This window comes from Asterias amurensis, chromosome 15 (genome assembly GCF_032118995.1).
Source record: "Asterias amurensis chromosome 15, ASM3211899v1".
Classification (NCBI taxonomy): Eukaryota; Metazoa; Echinodermata; class Asteroidea; order Forcipulatida; family Asteriidae; genus Asterias; species Asterias amurensis.
Genome location: NC_092662.1, coordinates 17,492,554 through 17,513,081, shown reverse-complemented (window position 1 = coordinate 17,513,081; position 20,528 = coordinate 17,492,554). Strand labels below are relative to the sequence as shown.

Below are 20,528 nucleotides of genomic sequence, written 5' to 3'. Positions count from 1 at the left end.
AGTTCATTACAGGCCAGCCCGCGGAGTTGGAAATCTTCTACATTTTTTATGCTAAAGATTTCTTGACGTCTTCGAAATGTCGTACACCATGCTTACACTAAATCGACTTCATCATGTAAGTACAGTAAACAATATTCTCCTTCTTATCATTGTTATTTAATTGACACAGGCCTGGCTCTTCATCTTGAATTAGCCAAGTAATTAAGGCCAAAAGTGCTGGGGTTTCAAGGTGACCTCTGTTGCCCCGCCCTTGGTTTTCATGTCCCTGTCTTCCACCTAGCCCCTCTACCCCGGTCCCCGACTCGATTGCCGGTCTGAACCTGGTCTCTAACTGACTGCGTAGATTTTTCCTATTATAGGTTGAGGGTTTCCTTCTGAATCATTTTAGATAGAGGCTATAATCACAACATAAAAATGTACCAAAATTTGAAAGGAAATGCTGAATTGCCTTTTTCAACAAATAAATATTTGCTATGTTCTTCTACTGCAACAATTTAGACTTGGAGGCTTTAATCACAGCATAAAAATGTACTGAAATATGAAAGAAATGCTTAACATTTTTGCCTGTTCCAATTCCAAATAAATATTTGCTATACTTCTGCATCTATTTAGACTTAGAGGCTTTAATCACAATTTAAAAACCTACACAAATTTGAAAATGCTGAACATTTGTGCCTTTTCTAAATTTCAAATAAATGTTTGCTCTGTTTACTGCTGCATCATTTTAGACTTAGTTAGAGGCTTTATTCACAGCATAAAAACGTACCAAACATTATTGCATATTCCAATTTCAGATAATTAATTGCCAAGTATAGCTTTAGATCCCGGGTCAAGTTAATAAAGGCATCAGTAGCACACGCAATCATAAGTAGGGCCTAAAAACATTTGTCAGAATTATTTAATAGTAACAGCCTCATCCCCAGGGGCAAGTCCAGCCATTTTTAACTTAAAACTTCTCACAAGAAGTATGGAAACATTTTTGTATCACGTCTGTTTTTATTGTTATTTTATTACCCTCTTGTATTACAGTGTATATCAATAGAGAGCTGAAGTGTTCTTCTTTTTAAAACAATAATAATATGCCAAATGTTCAATGATGACATGTTGCTTGACTTGGCCAAATTAATGAGAATGAGACAAAGTCAAAAATCAAGTGTGCCAAAACTAGCAATTTTGTGTTACCGTTTGAACAAACATTGACACCTTAATTCAAGCAAGCAAGACAACTTACTCATCTTAATCCACTTTATTGAAACAAGAAGTTCATTAACTATTGTTCCAAATAACCCCAAAACTTGTCTTTCAAGGGATGAGGGTTAATTGTGTTGTGGTGTGCTAGCCAAATTAAGCAACATGAAATAATTGCAAATAAGGTATCATATTAAAGGCAGTGGACACTATTGGTAATTACTCAAAATAATTGTTAGCATAAAACCTTTCTTGGTGACGAGTAATGGGGAGAGGTTGATAGTATAAAACAATGTGAGAAACGGCTCCCTCTGAAGTGGAGTAGTATTCGAGAAAGAAGTAATTTTACACGAATTTGATTTCGAGACCTCAGATTTAGACGTTGAGGTCTCAAAATCAACCATCTAAAGGCATACAGCTTCGTGAGACAACGGTGTTTTTTCTTTCATTATTATCTCGCAGTTCGATAACCGATTTAGCTCAAATTTTCACAGGCTTGTTATTTTATGCATATGTTGAGATACACCAACTGTAAAGGCTAGTCTTTGACAATTATCAATAGTGTCCACTGTCTTTAAAGAAGAACACTTCAGCTTTGCATTGATTATAACATAAACAAAGAGAGTAATAATTAACAAAAAATATATACTTGATTAAAACAAGTTTCCTTACTTTTTGTGAGCAGTTTATAAATTATTTCCAACATTGAAAAATCACAAGAGATAACTTCCAGTTTTGTTATTAAATTCGGGTCAAACTTATAAAAATGCTTAGCGGGTAAGTCTAGCAATTTAATAGTGATTTGTTTACAAAAATGAAAAATTCACCCGGGCAAGTTTGGGTCAACTATAGAATCAATCAAGAGAGTAAGATCAGTATTTTAATCTAATTTCTTTGTTCAACAATTGAATTGAAAAATAGGCAAAAAAAAAACCACACAAAAAACAAGGGGTAAGTCCAACAATTTTTATCAAGATTGATCCATTTTTAAAGCGATTTTAATGCTCATAATTGTTCCCTTTTAAATAACTTGACCTAACAAAGTACATAATGGTAATGTATTTGAAAATATACCCCAAAAAGGGAACTATTATATTTGGGGTAATATTGATATTTGAAAAAAGTAGGCAAAAAACTGAAAAAACTCAAGGAGTATAGTCCAGCATTTTTATAAAACAATTTTTAATTAAGTTGCGATTTTATGCTCTAAATTGAAGAAGTTGCCATGTCTGACACCTTTTTACCCAATAAATAAGCTACATTCAATCATTTTTTTCCCCTTCAAATTGTTAGTTTTAAGTTGTGATTTTATGCTATAAAATGATGCAGTTGGTTCTTGTGATACCTTTATAAAACTTGACTAAATAAATTTTAGATGAGATAATTGGTAAATAGGCAAAAATAATGATAAAAAACCACAAGGGGTAAATCCAGCATTTTTATCAAAAGTTAGTAAATTTTTAAGTTGTGATTTACGCTCTTGAATGATGCAGTTGGCTCTCTGGTGCCTTTTTGTATATAAACCTTAAATCCATAAAATAAGCTATATTAATAAGGGAGATACTAAGATTTGAAAAATAGGCAAAAATTTGGAATAAACACAAGTGGCAAGTCCATCATTTATTTTTTTACAAAATTTGGTGAATTTTTTGTTGCTCTTAAATGATGCAGTAGGCTCTTCTGATCCCTTTTTAAATAACTTGACCCAATCAATAAGCTGTATTTAGGGAGATTTGGGGAATTAAAAAATCCGCCATAAGTTGAAGATAAAAAACACCAGGGGTAATCTAGCCTTTTTATTATTATTGTGAATTAAGTATTTTTTTAAGTATTATGTCCTTTTTCAGGTTTAAATTTCAGGTGTATAACCCCTGGACCCCCTTATCACAGCTTAAAGTGTTAACTGTTTATGTCCCTCATTCTGTATATTTGAAGTAATTTTTATAAATCTTTTTGTCTTCTTCATTTTTTGATGTTTTTAGGAAATAAATACATTAAAGTTAAGACATGCTATTTTCATATCGAGGCTTAAAACCTGCTTAGCTTTGATTTCAAACTTGGATTGTGGATTGGTCTTGAGATATCCCAAAAGCCTATTGTTTAGAACACCAAGGTCAACATGTCAAGGTCCTTATGACTAAAACTATGAAATATCAGAGCAGTTAAAATTCAAGAAGGATGGTCTTATCAACTCAAAATACCCAAGAAGCCTATTGTGTTTAGACCCCCTGCAGGGCCCTGGGTCAAAATGTCATAAATTGTGATATGGCTAAGACAACCAAAATGTTGTCCAAGCATTTAAAATGAGATTAATCTCAGCAGGGCATTGTGTTTGTCGTCAACACATCCTTCTTGTTTTCAATGTAACAATTAAAATATTTCTGATGTGCATAAGTTCTTTGAACAATACTGTTTACAATTTCAATGTATTTTTTTAATTTTTTTTTATTAAGTTTAGACAAAGCCTTTGCCAATTTTGCAGTTTGTTTGATTGTTTTGCAGAGAGCCTTTCATCTCCAAGAGATCTACCCTTCAACAAGTAGATGTCCAAGACTTGCCTGAGATATTGGAACTCCAGTCCCCATTGTATGTATTTTCTTTTTAAAGTTAGGTAATCATAATTAGTGAGAAATAACTTAACCATTGTAAGATTACACACATTATTGTGCTTGAATGAGTTATTTATTGTCACTGCAGAAGGTAATGTCAACCAGTCCACTCAAAGACACTAGTTGCTTTATAAGCAAGATAAGCAGTTTAAAGGGAAGGTACACGTTTGGTAATTACTCAAAACAAATATTTAACTTAAAAACTGACTTGGTAACGAGCATTGGAGAGCTGTTGATAGTAAAAACCTTGTGAGAAACTGCTCCCTCTGAAGTAGCATAGATTTTGAGAAAGAGGTAATTTCTCACTTTAATAATAAAAGACTTCTAGCCAGAAGTCTTTTATTCCTATCTGAAAGCACACAAATTCGTCGGACAAGGGTGTTTTTTCTCTCATCATTTTCTCGCAACTTCGATGACCAGCTTAGCTAAAATTTCCACAGGTTTGTTATTTAATGCTTATGTTGGGAGAAGACTGGTGTTTGACAATTACCAAACATGTACCTTCCCTTTAAACTCGACTGAAAAAGTAAAAATGAGAGTAAGAAAAAACACCACAAATTGTTTACTCACAATGGTTTTACCTTGTCCTAATAATTGAAACATGCTTGTAAGCTCAAAATATTTCACTCAAGTGCCTCCCCTTAACTGATTACAGAACAAAGTCTGTAGTTCTAAAATACAAATGACACTTCACCATCAAGATTCGAACCCTAATTAAAGGGACCTGGACACTTGCACGTGGTATGTGGGGTCCTACTTCCGGCGCGAGACATTGGGTGGTTGATCTTAAAGGTGCATCAGGCTTCCTCTCTGGAGGACGTTGTCTGTGTTATCACAGTTGGTTGGCCAAGGGAAGTACATGTAGTTGCTAGTCTTTGTGACTGTGAAGACTATGGGATCATGTTGCTGTCTGTACATGTAGAGGACTGCCCCAGGGTTAACCTTGGGGTGGACCTGAGAATCCTGGAAAGCGTGTGGGCAGGTATCCTGGCACCTGCATGAGGTGGCCCCGATTGTTAAATGTTAAACTAAGTCTACCAGGATGATTATCAGACACAATCTGATGCCCATAAAATTCTTGCGATGTTGTACTTGTCATATTTGTCATGTTTTATTACAAGGTTGAGTCACATTTTGATAAAACTCACCTCACCTCAAATTCAGGTCAAGCAGATTATGTTGTTATCCACAATTACCACAATAACTTTGATGTAGAAGTTTTGCCCCCCAAAAAGGTATAGTTGATTATTGATTTATTTTCATTTTGGTGTTTTCAGATAAAAAAAAAACATTTTTAAGATGACACTATGTGCTGCAAAACGATGCAGTAGTCTCTACTGGTGCCTCTTTATACAACTTGACCAAAGCTATAACCATGAATTTCGATGAACAAAAACCTATACAGCCTTGCGCATTTTACGACAAATAAAGCCTGGTGCTTCACGAAAAAATCACAAGGCTATAGCCTTGTGAACTTTACACAAATTTGGACGAAAAAGTCACAAGGCTATATATATATTGTGAACTTTTCACATTTTGACGAAAAAAGTCACAAGGCTATATATATAGCCTTGTGAACTTTTCACACTTTGACGAAAAAAGTCACAAGGCCTTGTGAACTTTTTACATTTTGACGAAAAAAGTCATAAGGCTATAGCCTTGTGAACTTTTCACATTTTGACGAAAAAAGTCATAAGGCTATAGCCTTGTGAACTTTACAAATTTTGACGAAAAAAGTCATAAGGCTATATATAGCCTTGTGAACTTTACAAATTTTGACGAAAAAGTCACGAAAAAAGTCATAAGGCTATATATAGCCTTGTGAACTTTTCACATTTTGACGAAAAAAGTCATAAGGCTATAGCCTTGTGAACTTTACAAATTTTGACGAAAAAAGTCATAAGGCTATAGCCTTGTGAACTTTACAAATTTTGACGAAAAAATCACAAGGCCTTGTGAACTTTACAAATTTTGACGAAAAAATCACAAGCCTTGTGAACTTTTCACATTTTGACGAAAAAAGTCATAAGGCTATAGCCTTGTGAACTTTTCACATTTTGACGAAAAAAGTCATAAGGCTATAGCCTTGTGAACTTTTCACATTTTGCCGAAAAAAGTCATGAGGCTATAGCCTTGTGAACTTTTCACATTTTGACGAAAAAAGTCATAAGGCTATAGCCTTGTGAACTTTACAAATTTTGACGAAAAAAGTCATAAGGCCTTGTGAACTTTACAAATTTTGACGAAAAAAACACAAGGCTATAGCCTTGTGAACTTTTCACACTTTGACGAAAAAAGTCACAAGGCCTTGTGAACTTTACAAATTTTGACGAAAAAATCACAAGGCTATAGCCTTGTGAACTTTTCACATTTTGACGAAAAAAGTCATAAGGCTATAGCCTTGTGAACTTTTCACATTTTGACGAAAAAAGTCATAAGGCTATATATAGCCTTGTGAACTTTTCACATTTTGACGAAAAAAGTCATAAGGCTATAGCCTTGTGAACTTTTCACATTTTGACGAAAAAAGTCATAGCCTTGTGAACTTTACAAATTTTGACGAAAAAAACACAAGGCTATAGCCTTGTGAACTTTTCACATTTTGACGAAAAAAGTCATAAGGCTATAGCCTTGTGAACTTTTCACATTTTGACGAAAAAAGTCATAAGGCTATAGCCTTGTGAACTTTTCACATTTTGACGAAAAAAGTCATAAGGCTATAGCCTTGTGAACTTTTCACATTTTGACGAAAAAAGTCATAAGGCTATAGCCTTGTGAACTTTACAAATTTTGACGAAAAAAGTCATAAGGCCTTGTGAACTTTACAAATTTTGACGAAAAAAACACAAGGCTATAGCCTTGTGAACTTTTCACATTTTGACGAAAAAAGTCATAAGGCTATAGCCTTGTGAACTTTTCACATTTTGACGAAAAAAGTCATAGCCTTGTGAACTTTACAAATTTTGACGAAAAAAGTCATAAGGCTATAGCCTTGTGAACTTTACAAATTTTGACGAAAAAAGTCATAAGGCTATAGCCTTGTGAACTTTTCACATTTTGACGAAAAAAGTCATAAGGCTATAGCCTTGTGAACTTTACAAATTTTGACGAAAAAATCACAAGGCTATAGCCTTGTGAACTTTTCACATTTTGACGAAAAAAGTCATAAGGCTATAGCCTTGTGAACTTTTCACATTTTGACGAAAAAAGTCATAAGGCTATAGCCTTGTGAACTTTACACATTTTGACGAAAAAAGTCATAAGGCTATAGCCTTGTGAACTTTTCACATTTTGACGAAAAAAGTCATAAGGCTATAGCCTTGTGAACTTTTCACATTTTGACGAAAAAAGTCATAAGGCTATAGCCTTGTGAACTTTACAAATTTTGACGAAAAAAGTCATAAGGCCTTGTGAACTTTACAAATTTTGACGAAAAAAACACAAGGCTATAGCCTTGTGAACTTTTCACATTTTGACGAAAAAAGTCATAAGGCTATAGCCTTGTGAACTTTTCACATTTTGACGAAAAAAGTCATAGCCTTGTGAACTTTACAAATTTTGACGAAAAAAGTCATAAGGCTATAGCCTTGTGAACTTTACAAATTTTGACGAAAAAAGTCATAAGGCTATAGCCTTGTGAACTTTTCACATTTTGACGAAAAAAGTCATAAGGCTATAGCCTTGTGAACTTTACAAATTTTGACGAAAAAATCACAAGGCTATAGCCTTGTGAACTTTTCACATTTTGACGAAAAAAGTCATAAGGCTATAGCCTTGTGAACTTTTCACATTTTGACGAAAAAAGTCATAAGGCTATAGCCTTGTGAACTTTACACATTTTGACGAAAAAAGTCATAAGGCTATAGCCTTGTGAACTTTACAAATTTTGACGAAAAAATCACAAGGCTATAGCCTTGTGAACTTTTCACATTTTGACGAAAAAAGTCATAAGGCTATAGCCTTGTGAACTTTTCACATTTTGACGAAAAAAGTCATAAGGCTATAGCCTTGTGAACTTTACACATTTTGACGAAAAAAGTCATAAGGCTATAGCCTTGTGAACTTTTCACATTTTGACGAAAAAAGTCATAAGGCTATAGCCTTGTGAACTTTTCACATTTTGACGAAAAAAATCATAAGGCTATAGCCTTGTGAACTTTTCACATTTTGACGAAAAAAGTCATAAGGCTATAAGCCTTGTGAACTTTTCACATTTTGACGAAAAAATCACAAGGCTATAGCCTTGTGAACTTTTCACATTTTGACGAAAAAAGTCATAAGGCTATAGCCTTGTGAACTTTTCACATTTTGACGAAAAAAGTCATAAGGCTATAGCCTTGTGAACTTTTCACATTTTGACGAAAAAAGTCATAAGGCTATAGCCTTGTGAACTTTTCACATTTTGACGAAAAAAGTCATAAGGCTATAGCCTTGTGAACTTTTCACATTTTGACGAAAAAATCACAAGGCTATAGCCTTGTGAACTTTTCACATTTTGACGAAAAAAGTCATAAGCCTTGTGAACTTTTCACATTTTGACGAAAAAAACACAAGGCTATAGCCTTGTGAACTTTTCACATTTTGACGAAAAAAGTCATAAGGCTATAGCCTTGTGAACTTTTCACATTTTGCAATAAAAAGTCATAAGGCTATAGCCTTGTGAACTTTACAAATTTTGACGAAAAAAGTCATAAGTCATATAGCCTTGTGAACTTTTCACATTTTGACGAAAAAAGTCATAAGGCTGTAGCCTTGTGAACTTTACAAATTTTGACGAAAAAAGTCATAAGGCTATAGCCTTGTGAACTTTTCACATTTTGACGAAAAGTCATAAGCCTTGTGAACTTTTCACATTTTTACGAAAAAAGTCATAAGGCTATAGCCTTGTGAACTTTTCACATTTTGACGAAAAAAGTCATAAGGCTATATAGCCTTGTGAACTTTACACATTTTGACGAAAAAAGTCATAAGGCTATAAGCCTTGTGAACTTTTCACATTTTGACGAAAAAAGTCATAAGGCTATAGCCTTGTGAACTTTTCACATTTTGACGAAAAAAGTCATAAGGCTATAGCCTTGTGAACTTTTCACATTTTGACGAAAAAAGTCATAAGGCTATAGCCTTGTGAACTTTTCACATTTTGACGAAAAAAGTCATAAGGCTATAGCCTTGTGAACTTTTCACATTTTGACGAAAAAATCACAAGGCTATAGCCTTGTGAACTTTTCACATTTTGACGAAAAAAGTCATAAGGCTATAGCCTTGTGAACTTTTCACATTTTGACGAAAAAAACACAAGGCTATAGCCTTGTGAACTTTTCACATTTTGACGAAAAAATCACAAGGCTATAGCCTTGTGAACTTTTCACACTTTGACGAAAAAAGTCATAAGGCTATAGCCTTGTGAACTTTTCACATTTTGACGAAAAAATCACAAGGCTATATATAGCCTTGTGAACTTTTCACATTTTGACGAAAAAAAGTCATAAGGCTATAGCCTTGTGAACTTTTCACATTTTGACGAAAAAAGTCATAAGGCTATAGCCTTGTGAACTTTTCACATTTTGACGAAAAAATCACAAGGCTATAGCCTTGTGAACTTTTCACATTTTGACGAAAAAAGTCATAAGGCTATATATAGCCTTGTGAACTTTACAAATTTTGACGAAAAAAGTCATAAGGCTATAGCCTTGTGAACTTTTCACATTTTGACGAAAAAAGTCATAAGGCTATATAGCCTTGTGAACTTTTCACATTTTGACGAAAAAAACACAAGGCTATAGCCTTGTGAACTTTTCACATTTTGACGAAAAAAGTCATAAGGCTATAGCCTTGTGAACTTTTCACATTTTGCAATAAAATGTCATAAGGCTATAGCCTTGTGAACTTTACAAATTTTGACGAAAAAAGTCATAAGTCATATAGCCTTGTGAACTTTTCACATTTTGACGAAAAAAGTCATAAGGCTATAGCCTTGTGAACTTTACAAATTTTGACGAAAAAAGTCATAAGGCTATAGCCTTGTGAACTTTTCACATTTTGACGAAAAAAGTCACAAGGCTATAGCCTTGTGAACTTTTCACATTTTGACGAAAAAAGTCATAAGGCTATAGCCTTGTGAACTTTACAAATTTTGACGAAAAAATCACAAGGCTATAGCCTTGTGAACTTTTCACATTTTGACGAAAAAAGTCATAAGGCTATATATAGCCTTGTGAACTTTACAAATTTTGACGAAAAAAGTCATAAGGCTATAGCCTTGTGAACTTTTCACATTTTGACGAAAAAAGTCATAAGGCTATATAGCCTTGTGAACTTTTCACATTTTGACGAAAAAAACACAAGGCTATAGCCTTGTGAACTTTTCACATTTTGACGAAAAAAGTCATAAGGCTATAGCCTTGTGAACTTTTCACATTTTGCAATAAAATGTCATAAGGCTATAGCCTTGTGAACTTTACAAATTTTGACGAAAAAAGTCATAAGTCATATAGCCTTGTGAACTTTTCACATTTTGACGAAAAAAGTCATAAGGCTATAGCCTTGTGAACTTTACAAATTTTGACGAAAAAAGTCATAAGGCTATAGCCTTGTGAACTTTACAAATTTTGACGAAAAAATCACAAGGCTATAGCCTTGTGAACTTTTCACATTTTGACGAAAAAAGTCATAAGGCTATAGCCTTGTGAACTTTTCACATTTTGACGAAAAAAGTCATAAGGCTATAGCCTTGTGAACTTTTCACATTTTGACGAAAAAATCACAAGGCTATAGCCTTGTGAACTTTTCACATTTTGACGAAAAAGTCATAAGGCTATAGCCTTGTGAACTTTTCACATTTTGACGAAAAAATCACAAGGCTATAGCCTTGTGAACTTTTCACATTTTGACGAAAAAAGTCATAAGGCCTTGTGAACTTTTCACATTTTGACGAAAAAATCACAAGGCTATAGCCTTGTGAACTTTTCACATTTTGACGAAAAAATCACAAGGCTATAGCCTTGTGAACTTTTCACATTTTGACGAAAAAATCACAAGGCTATAGCCTTGTGAACTTTTCACATTTTGACGAAAAAAGTCATAAGGCTATAGCCTTGTGAACTTTTCACATTTTGACGAAAAAAGTCATAAGGCTATAGCCTTGTGAACTTTTCACATTTTGACGAAAAAATCACAAGGCTATAGCCTTGTGAACTTTTCACATTTTGACGAAAAAAGTCATAAGGCTATAGCCTTGTGAACTTTTCACATTTTGACGAAAAAAGTCATAAGGCTATAGCCTTGTGAACTTTTCACATTTTGACGAAAAAAGTCATAAGGCTATAGCCTTGTGAACTTTTCACATTTTGACGAAAAAAGTCATAAGGCTATAGCCTTGTGAACTTTTCACATTTTGACGAAAAAAGTCATAAGGCTATAGCCTTGTGAACTTTTCACATTTTGACGAAAAAAGTCATAAGGCTATAGCCTTGTGAACTTTTCACATTTTGACGAAAAAAGTCATAAGGCTATATAGCCTTGTGAACTTTTCACATTTTGACGAAAAAAGTCATAAGGCCTTGTGAACTTTACAAATTTTGACGAAAAAATCACAAGGCTATAGCCTTGTGAACTTTTCACATTTTGACGAAAAAATCACAAGGCTATAGCCTTGTGAACTTTTCACATTTTGACGAAAAAAGTCATAAGGCTATAGCCTTGTGAACTTTTCACATTTTGACGAAAAAAGTCATAAGGCTATAGCCTTGTGAACTTTTCACATTTTGACGAAAAAATCACAAGGCTATAGCCTTGTGAACTTTTCACATTTTGACGAAAAAAGTCATAAGGCTATAGCCTTGTGAACTTTTCACATTTTGACGAAAAAATCACAAGGCTATAGCCTTGTGAACTTTTCACATTTTGACGAAAAAAGTCATAAGGCTATAGCCTTGTGAACTTTTCACATTTTGACGAAAAAATCACAAGGCTATAGCCTTGTGAACTTTTCACATTTTGACGAAAAAATCACAAGGCTATAGCCTTGTGAACTTTTCACATTTTGACGAAAAAATCACAAGGCTATAGCCTTGTGAACTTTTCACATTTTGACGAAAAAAGTCATAAGGCTATAGCCTTGTGAACTTTTCACATTTTGACGAAAAAAGTCATAAGGCTATAGCCTTGTGAACTTTTCACATTTTGACGAAAAAAGTCATAAGGCTATAGCCTTGTGAACTTTTCACATTTTGACGAAAAAAGTCATAAGGCTATAGCCTTGTGAACTTTTCACATTTTGACGAAAAAATCACAAGGCTTGTGAACTTTTCACATTTTGACGAAAAAAGTCATAAGGCTATAGCCTTGTGAACTTTTCACATTTTGACGAAAAAAGTCATAAGGCTATAGCCTTGTGAACTTTTCACATTTTGACGAAAAAAGTCATAAGGCTATAGCCTTGTGAACTTTTCACATTTTGACGAAAAAAGTCATAAGGCTATAGCCTTGTGAACTTTTCACATTTTGACGAAAAAAGTCATAAGGCTATAGCCTTGTGAACTTTTCACATTTTGACGAAAAAATCACAAGGCTATAGCCTTGTGAACTTTTCACATTTTGACGAAAAAAGTCATAAGGCTATAGCCTTGTGAACTTTTCACATTTTGACGAAAAAATCACAAGGCTATAGCCTTGTGAACTTTTCACATTTTGACGAAAAAAGTCATAAGGCTATAGCCTTGTGAACTTTTCACATTTTGACGAAAAAAGTCATAAGGCTATAGCCTTGTGAACTTTTCACATTTTGACGAAAAAATCACAAGGCTATAGCCTTGTGAACTTTTCACACTTTGACGAAAAAAGTCATAAGGCTATAGCCTTGTGAACTTTTCACATTTTGACGAAAAAATCACAAGGCTATAGCCTTGTGAACTTTTCACATTTTGACGAAAAAAGTCATAAGGCTATAGCCTTGTGAACTTTTCACATTTTGACGAAAAAATCACAAGGCTATAGCCTTGTGAACTTTTCACATTTTGACGAAAAAAGTCATAAGGCTATATATAGCCTTGTGAACTTTACAAATTTTGACGAAAAAAGTCATAAGTCATATAGCCTTGTGAACTTTTCACATTTTGACGAAAAAAGTCATAAGGCTATAGCCTTGTGAACTTTACAAATTTTGACGAAAAAAGTCAAGGCTATAGCCTTGTGAACTTTTCACATTTTGACGAAAAAAGTCACAAGGCTATAGCCTTGTGAACTTTTCACATTTTGACGAAAAAAGTCATAAGGCTATAGCCTTGTGAACTTTACAAATTTTGACGAAAAAATCACAAGGCTATAGCCTTGTGAACTTTTCACATTTTGACGAAAAAAGTCATAAGGCTATAGCCTTGTGAACTTTTCACATTTTGACGAAAAAAGTCATAAGGCTATAGCCTTGTGAACTTTTCACATTTTGACGAAAAAAACACAAGGCTATAGCCTTGTGAACTTTTCACATTTTGACGAAAAAAGTCATAAGGCTATAGCCTTGTGAACTTTTCACATTTTGCAATAAAAAGTCATAAGGCTATAGCCTTGTGAACTTTACAAATTTTGACGAAAAAAGTCATAAGTCATATAGCCTTGTGAACTTTTCACATTTTGACGAAAAAAGTCATAAGGCTATAGCCTTGTGAACTTTACAAATTTTGACGAAAAAAGTCAAGGCTATAGCCTTGTGAACTTTTCACATTTTGACGAAAAAAGTCACAAGGCTATAGCCTTGTGAACTTTTCACATTTTGACGAAAAAAGTCATAAGGCTATAGCCTTGTGAACTTTACAAATTTTGACGAAAAAATCACAAGGCTATAGCCTTGTGAACTTTTCACATTTTGACGAAAAAAGTCATAAGGCTATAGCCTTGTGAACTTTTCACATTTTGACGAAAAAAGTCATAAGGCTATAGCCTTGTGAACTTTTCACATTTTGACGAAAAAAGTCATAAGGCTATAGCCTTGTGAACTTTTCACATTTTGACGAAAAAAGTCATAAGGCTATAGCCTTGTGAACTTTTCACATTTTGACGAAAAAAGTCATAAGGCTATAGCCTTGTGAACTTTTCACATTTTGACGAAAAAAGTCATAAGGCTATAGCCTTGTGAACTTTTCACATTTTGACGACAAAATCACAAGGCTATAGCCTTGTGAACTTTTCACATTTTGACGAAAAAATCACAAGGCTATGACTTTTTATATAGCCTTGTGAACTTTTCACATTTTGACGAAAAAAGTCACAAGGCTATAGCCTTGTGAACTTTTCACATTTTGACGAAAAAAGTCACAAGGCTATAGCCTTGTGAACTTTTCACATTTTGACGAAAAAAGTCACAAGGCTATAGCCTTGTGAACTTTTCACATTTTGACGAAAAAAGTCACAAGGCTATAGCCTTGTGAACTTTTCACATTTTGACGAAAAAAGTCACAAGGCTATAGCCTTGTGAACTTTTCACATTTTGACGAAAAAAGTCATAAGGCTATAGCCTTGTGAACTTTTCACATTTTGCAATAAAAAGTCATAAGGCTATAGCCTTGTGAACTTTACAAATTTTGACGAAAAAAGTCATAAGTCATATAGCCTTGTGAACTTTTCACATTTTGACGAAAAAAGTCATAAGGCTATAGCCTTGTGAACTTTACAAATTTTGACGAAAAAAGTCAAGGCTATAGCCTTGTGAACTTTTCACATTTTGACGAAAAAAGTCACAAGGCTATAGCCTTGTGAACTTTTCACATTTTGACGAAAAAAGTCATAAGGCTATAGCCTTGTGAACTTTACAAATTTTGACGAAAAAATCACAAGGCTATAGCCTTGTGAACTTTTCACATTTTGACGAAAAAAGTCATAAGGCTATAGCCTTGTGAACTTTTCACATTTTGACGAAAAAAGTCATAAGGCTATAGCCTTGTGAACTTTTCACATTTTGACGAAAAAATCACAAGGCTATATAGCCTTGTGAACTTTTCACATTTTGACGAAAAAAGTCATAAGGCTATAGCCTTGTGACTTTTTCGTGACTTTTTTCGTCAAAATGTGAAAAGTTCACAAGGCTATAGCCTTGTGACTTTTTCGTGACTTTTTTCGTCAAAATGTGAAAAGTTCACAAGGCTATGTCCTTGTGACTTTTTAGTCAAAATTTAGGCTATAGCCTTGTGACTTTTTCCGTCAAAATTTGAACTTTTTCGTCAAAACTTGAAAAGAACACAAGGTGACTTTTTTCGTCAAAATTTGAAAAGTTCACAAGGTTAAAGCCTTGTGACTTTTTCGTCAAAATTTTAAAAGTTCACAAGGTTATAGCCTTGTGACTTTTTTCGTCAAAATTTGAACTTTGTTCGTCAAAACTTGAAAAGTTCACAAGGTTATAGCCTTGTTACTTTTTCGTCAAAATTTGAAAAGTTCACAAGGCTATAGCCTTGTGACTTTTTCACATTTTGACGGAAAAAGTCACAAGGCTATCACAGGCAAAGTTGAACAAAGCTATCTTGGCTATAATTATAGCCTTTTGTGGGTATCAAATTTTACCCTAAAATGTTTTAAATACACAAGGGTAAGTATAACAGTTTTATCAAAGTTGTTATAAACAAAAGACAGTTGTAATCATTATACAAATTATTCATAATCAAAGTTTGATCCTGTTATCATGTACATTCACAGAAATTTGTACAACCATTTTGATAAATAATTAGAAAATATGATATTACAAGGTTGTACAATAATAGGAAGCTATTCACAAGCACATCCAAGTTAATCTTATAAACTTAGGTAAAAACAAAGTATAACATTAATAAACGGAAGGAGCTGATGGACAAAAATTAAAGTATCTTTTACAACAAAAAATAATTGTTGCTACTACATCAGCCATAAGTAACCAACATTTCCTAAGTCAAGAATTTGTCAAACTAAGTCACTTAAAGCGGCTGTGTCATCATGATCAAACGGCTGTGTGGCTGTACACTGAAGTATAAACTCACGTCAAACAACACATGCGCGCACTCACAAAAGATATGAAAGAGGAAAGGTAAATGCGTTTAGTAACTAGGTGTTAGTTCATAAGTCTATGTACACCAACATGCATGCTTTGATCATGACGACAAAGCCCCTTTAATCATACAATAACAACGGACCTGGATTTTAATCTTTAAACATGTTGAATAGGGCACTTCCATTGGAAATTCAAGGGGCACCAAGGCCAAGGCCAGGGGCAACGGACACCATGGCCTGCGTGTTATTCCAGGCCTTAAACAATCAATGGATTATAAGAATTACATGTTATGCAACAGTTGGGCAAAAACATTTCTTTAAAACTAACCACTATAAAACTCTGCCAGTCCCTCATCTGGTCGAATATTCTTGGCAACCTTAGATTTTCAATAACATTGCTTTAACGAGTGGAAGAAACAAACTCACATGTTCTAATCTGTACAAAGCAATGCAGTCTTTTGCTAAGTAAACCTTGAAATCAACCTGGATTTGTAAGTTAATGTCTCAATTTAAATCCTGGTTCATACTTCCTGCGATTGCTAATGCGATACAAATTTTGACACAACAAATTAGCAATGAATAATTCAGAACACTTTAACTGTGTTCAACTCTTGTGCAACAATAGCTGCGAAAACACCCATGGAACGTCAAAATTTGCTTTGCATTCGCATTTGCAGGAAGTATGAACCAGGCTTAACACATACCCATACATAGGCCTACTTGTGAGACGAAAATACACAACTGTATTCAAATGATACATTGTTTTCCCATTGGAGACTGGCTAACTGTAACATAGCGTTTCACATCTCCAGGTTATAACACACAGATTAATAACCAGAAATGGTCGTCTTTTACATCTTGCATCACAAGCACAAGTTTACAGAAATCATCAGAATTAAATACATGACATTTGCCTACTTCATTGCTTACACTTGCTTATCAAATAAACAACATCTAGAAAGGTCAGGATAGTTGAAACACAACTCGCAGAGAGCGATTTCATTCACAAATTTCAACTGAACAGATTTAGCGCACACAGAATACTAATATTGGAGTAGCAATCAATGATTTTTGGCTAGCAACTAACACATTTTGTGGAGCATTTCGTTCTGCTATCTGCTATACAAGTGAAATCATTCACCGACTCATAACTGGTGGCATAACAAATCACAAAATGTTTTGTTTAATCAATTCAGTTCAAATTATATGGGAGTGAAGGGCTATTCAATTTCAAAATTAATTTTAACATGGCAAAAATGTCAACCATCTTTTGGTGTAACAAAGTACTTAACTTTCTGACAGGAATTGTCATTTTTCAATTTGCATCTTTTTTGGAAAAACAAACGAACCCTCAATTCTTAAAAAAATTGTGTACTGGTTTACAAATCAAATTCCATGTGCAGTGTATAAAAAAATTGAAATAACAAAATAACAAAAACCTCTACAAAACACTACACTGCAAACAGGCACAATTAAAAACAAATTGACATTTTTGTTTTTGGAATGGGGAACACTGTGTACTTACTTTAAAATCTAACATGTAAAATCGTGATTTGCAATTAATCAATGCATTATTGACTTTTCATGAATTTAATAAGGATTTTCATAAATCATGATTCTCTGAAAAATGGACTAATTTATTGATCCATTGATTAGTGATTAATCAATCGATCAATTAATATAGTAATCGATCAACTAATCAAACAATCACTTGACATATTGGAGCTAGAAAAAAAGGATTAATATGAATCGTATTATGGCAGTGTATCTGGTGAATTGATTTGATAATTGGTAAATGAAAAAACAGGCCAGAATATACAAAGCAAGATTTTAATGGGAAGTCAAATTGATTAGTCATCAATTATATTGTAACAAATGAATCGATTGATTCATATATCTAGTTTTCTTACAGTAACTACACAAAAAAAGTTCCTCCTCAAAACAAAAGCAGAACATATTATGAATACTGTTTCAACTTATACAATGCATTTATCAGAAATCAAAGCTATCAAAAATTTGATTATTAAACACAATAACTGGATCTTCCTTCACTTAAAAATGGTTGTCATGGTTTTAAGAACTTCATACATAATTGCAATTCACGCCATCATTACTAAGGCCTTATCCAAAACAGTGATTTTGGCTACAGCTACGCCTAAATCAGCGCACCTGCCAGTGTTGAAGAAAGGGCTGATGCGTGCGATCTAGCCGTAGCTGTAGCCGAAGTTGCAGTTTCGGACATGGCCTGAATCAATTACAGTTAAAATAAGTCTAATGTCCAGCAATGATAGAAGATTGTTGATATAAATCAACTAAGGCGCAACAAACTTGACAACGTGACTGTTTTAAAAGAACAAGCGTAATTACAAGGTTATACACAGCCTGTCGATCAGAATGCTGATAAATGTTAACAAATTGCACGTAAGTTGTAAGAATTACAATCCCTATTTAGCAGGCAGACACAGATTTTAGAACTCAATGAATACTGCGGCATCAGAAAAACTGATTAAATTGAACGGCACTAGAGTTCACAAGAGGACTATTTGTCAGTGGTCTAGTGGTGAGACATCTGCCACATGTATTTGGGCTGTTGGTTCGAATCCCACTTAAGTAAGATAGCAAGTGAATTCATGCACCACATCACAGAACTTGCTTAAAAAGCATCGAGTATGATGCTTATCTAAAACAAACAATATCGAGATGATATTGTCTAGGAAATAAATTTTGATTTAGTAGTCAAAGACGGACAAACAACTACCTTCATCTTGGTCAGATTTCCTTTTGCTCAACTACAATCACAATACTGATTCACAACACCAAAACAGGGACCAGTCTATATTCCTCCAAGGCTTACAAAACCATGACTTTGGCTTCAGTTATCGCTTAAAGCACTGGACATCTTTGGTAATTGTCAAAGACCGGTATTCTCAGTTGGTGAATCCCAACTTAGCATAGGTGTGAAAATTTTGTTATTAAAGTAGCTTTGAGAATAATGAAAAAAAAAATAAAAAAATTGTGTGCTTTCTGATGCCTCAAAAAACTTCAGGCAAAAAGTATTTTATTATTCGAGTGAGAAATTACCTCTTTCTCAAAAACGGAGGGAGCCGTTTCTCGCAATGTTGTATACTATCAACAGCTCTCTCCATTACCTGTTACCAAGTTATTTTTTTAGGCTAACAATTATTTTAAGGTAATTACCAAATGTGTCCAGTGCCTTTAAGGCTATGTCTTCCTATCTGAAGCCCTGTACCAAAGCAAACATTTGAAAAATTACAGACAGAACCCAAGTCGGGTCCATAGTCACGGTTTAAAAAATTTGACAAGGAACTAAATACCAATTTGGCCGCTCTGTAGTCTACTTTTAGCTTTGGCTGTAAATTGCTGATATTTTAAATAGCTAGAATTATACAACTATTTACAATGATTTTTTTGTCTGTTGAAAAGTCATACAGGTCATGAAAAATCACACCAGAATGTTTGTTTTTTTTATTTTCAATTTCTTTTTTGAAATGCTTATGTTTGCAACAAATACAGTTGAACTGTTGTAGAATATGACTAGAAAACAAAATAATTTTGGCTGTGTAGCGAATAGAGTACTCAAAAATGTAAAATTGTGACCACTTCCAATTTCAACTTAACGGACAATTCGACGTGCTGCAACCACCCTTGTCAAGTTTCTTAATACAACTATAATTCCAGATCCTGGTTGACATCATAATTTTACAAATGGCACCAGTCTTTTCTTTTTTCCCAGCCTCCATTTGGAACCACTGGTTTGAATAGGAGAAAAAAAACAAGATGGCCGCAGCACAACAAAGGTCAATGTACACAAACCAATACTAAATGATAAAGTCCAACATAAAAGTCAAAAATTGCTCATTAAGAATTATTTGCACATGTACACAGAGAACTGTTTACTGCCTTTTTTTAATTTACCTTTTATCAATGAATTTTTACAACTTTTTACTGTACAGGTGAAAAAAGTTTGTCCTTTTTGCCAAATATACATCTTGTCTAGAAATGAACAGTGTCCTCTGAAAAAAGGCAATGAGCTATTTGAAGACAAAAAACCTACCATTTTTCCAAATACAATTTGTTTCAAATCTCTGCTCTGTTTCTCAGATTGGTTCTGCTGGATACAAGAAATGTTTGAAGCTCTTAACTCCTGCGGCGAACAATAACACCCCCGTACCAGAGGACATTTCTTGATGACTCGCTGGGTTGCCCATTTTGCTGTTGTCAGGCTCCATTTAAATTAGATGCTGCAGAGTACAAGTGAAGCGCTCGTGGAGATTCATGACTTTTGCAACAAGATCTCGCCCATCCCTTCCAAGATGAAAAGAAGAAATGCTCCTTGCGACCAATGGACGATACCATGGGAATACCATTGGTTTGCACTGATACCTTTATAAAACTGCAAAATGTACAGGAAATACCTCAAACAAAGGAGTCCACCAAGATGTGCAGCTGAAGGGCTCCCTCTTGTGACCTGATCTTTCACAGGGTATTTGACTTCATAACGTGGTTGACCTTTGAAGTAAAGGGGGGGAAGGACTACCTCTGGTCGACCACAACTTGTTCAAAGACACCAGCTGACATTCTGTGGTAAAAAAAGAACAGAAATTTCCATAAATAAAAGCTCTAAGCTGTAGGGCTGCATCACCCTTCACAAGTTGATATATAAAAGAGTCTCATCATACTAACATAGCTCTGCATACCTGCCAT

At 34.1% G+C, this 20,528-nt stretch overlaps 1 protein-coding gene and 1 long non-coding RNA gene across 2 annotated transcripts in view; one reads left to right on the top strand and one right to left on the bottom strand.

Moving 5' to 3' along the window:
- The first annotated feature begins 19 nt into the window (after positions 1 to 19).
- Positions 20 to 20,059, top strand: LOC139948103 (uncharacterized). The gene is made up of 3 exons (XR_011787411.1): positions 20 to 115; positions 3,691 to 3,774; positions 19,926 to 20,059. It is a non-coding gene; the product is annotated as an uncharacterized lncRNA (long non-coding RNA).
- The window catches only part of LOC139948102 (early estrogen-induced gene 1 protein-like), a 37,317-nt gene continuing 32,083 nt past the window's right edge, over positions 15,295 to 20,528 (bottom strand). Inside the window, exon 9 of the mRNA XM_071946133.1 lies at positions 15,295 to 20,403. Within this exon, the coding sequence (XP_071802234.1) occupies positions 20,358 to 20,403 (46 nt within the window). The 3' untranslated portion in view covers positions 15,295 to 20,357. The remainder of the gene's footprint in view (positions 20,404 to 20,528) is intronic.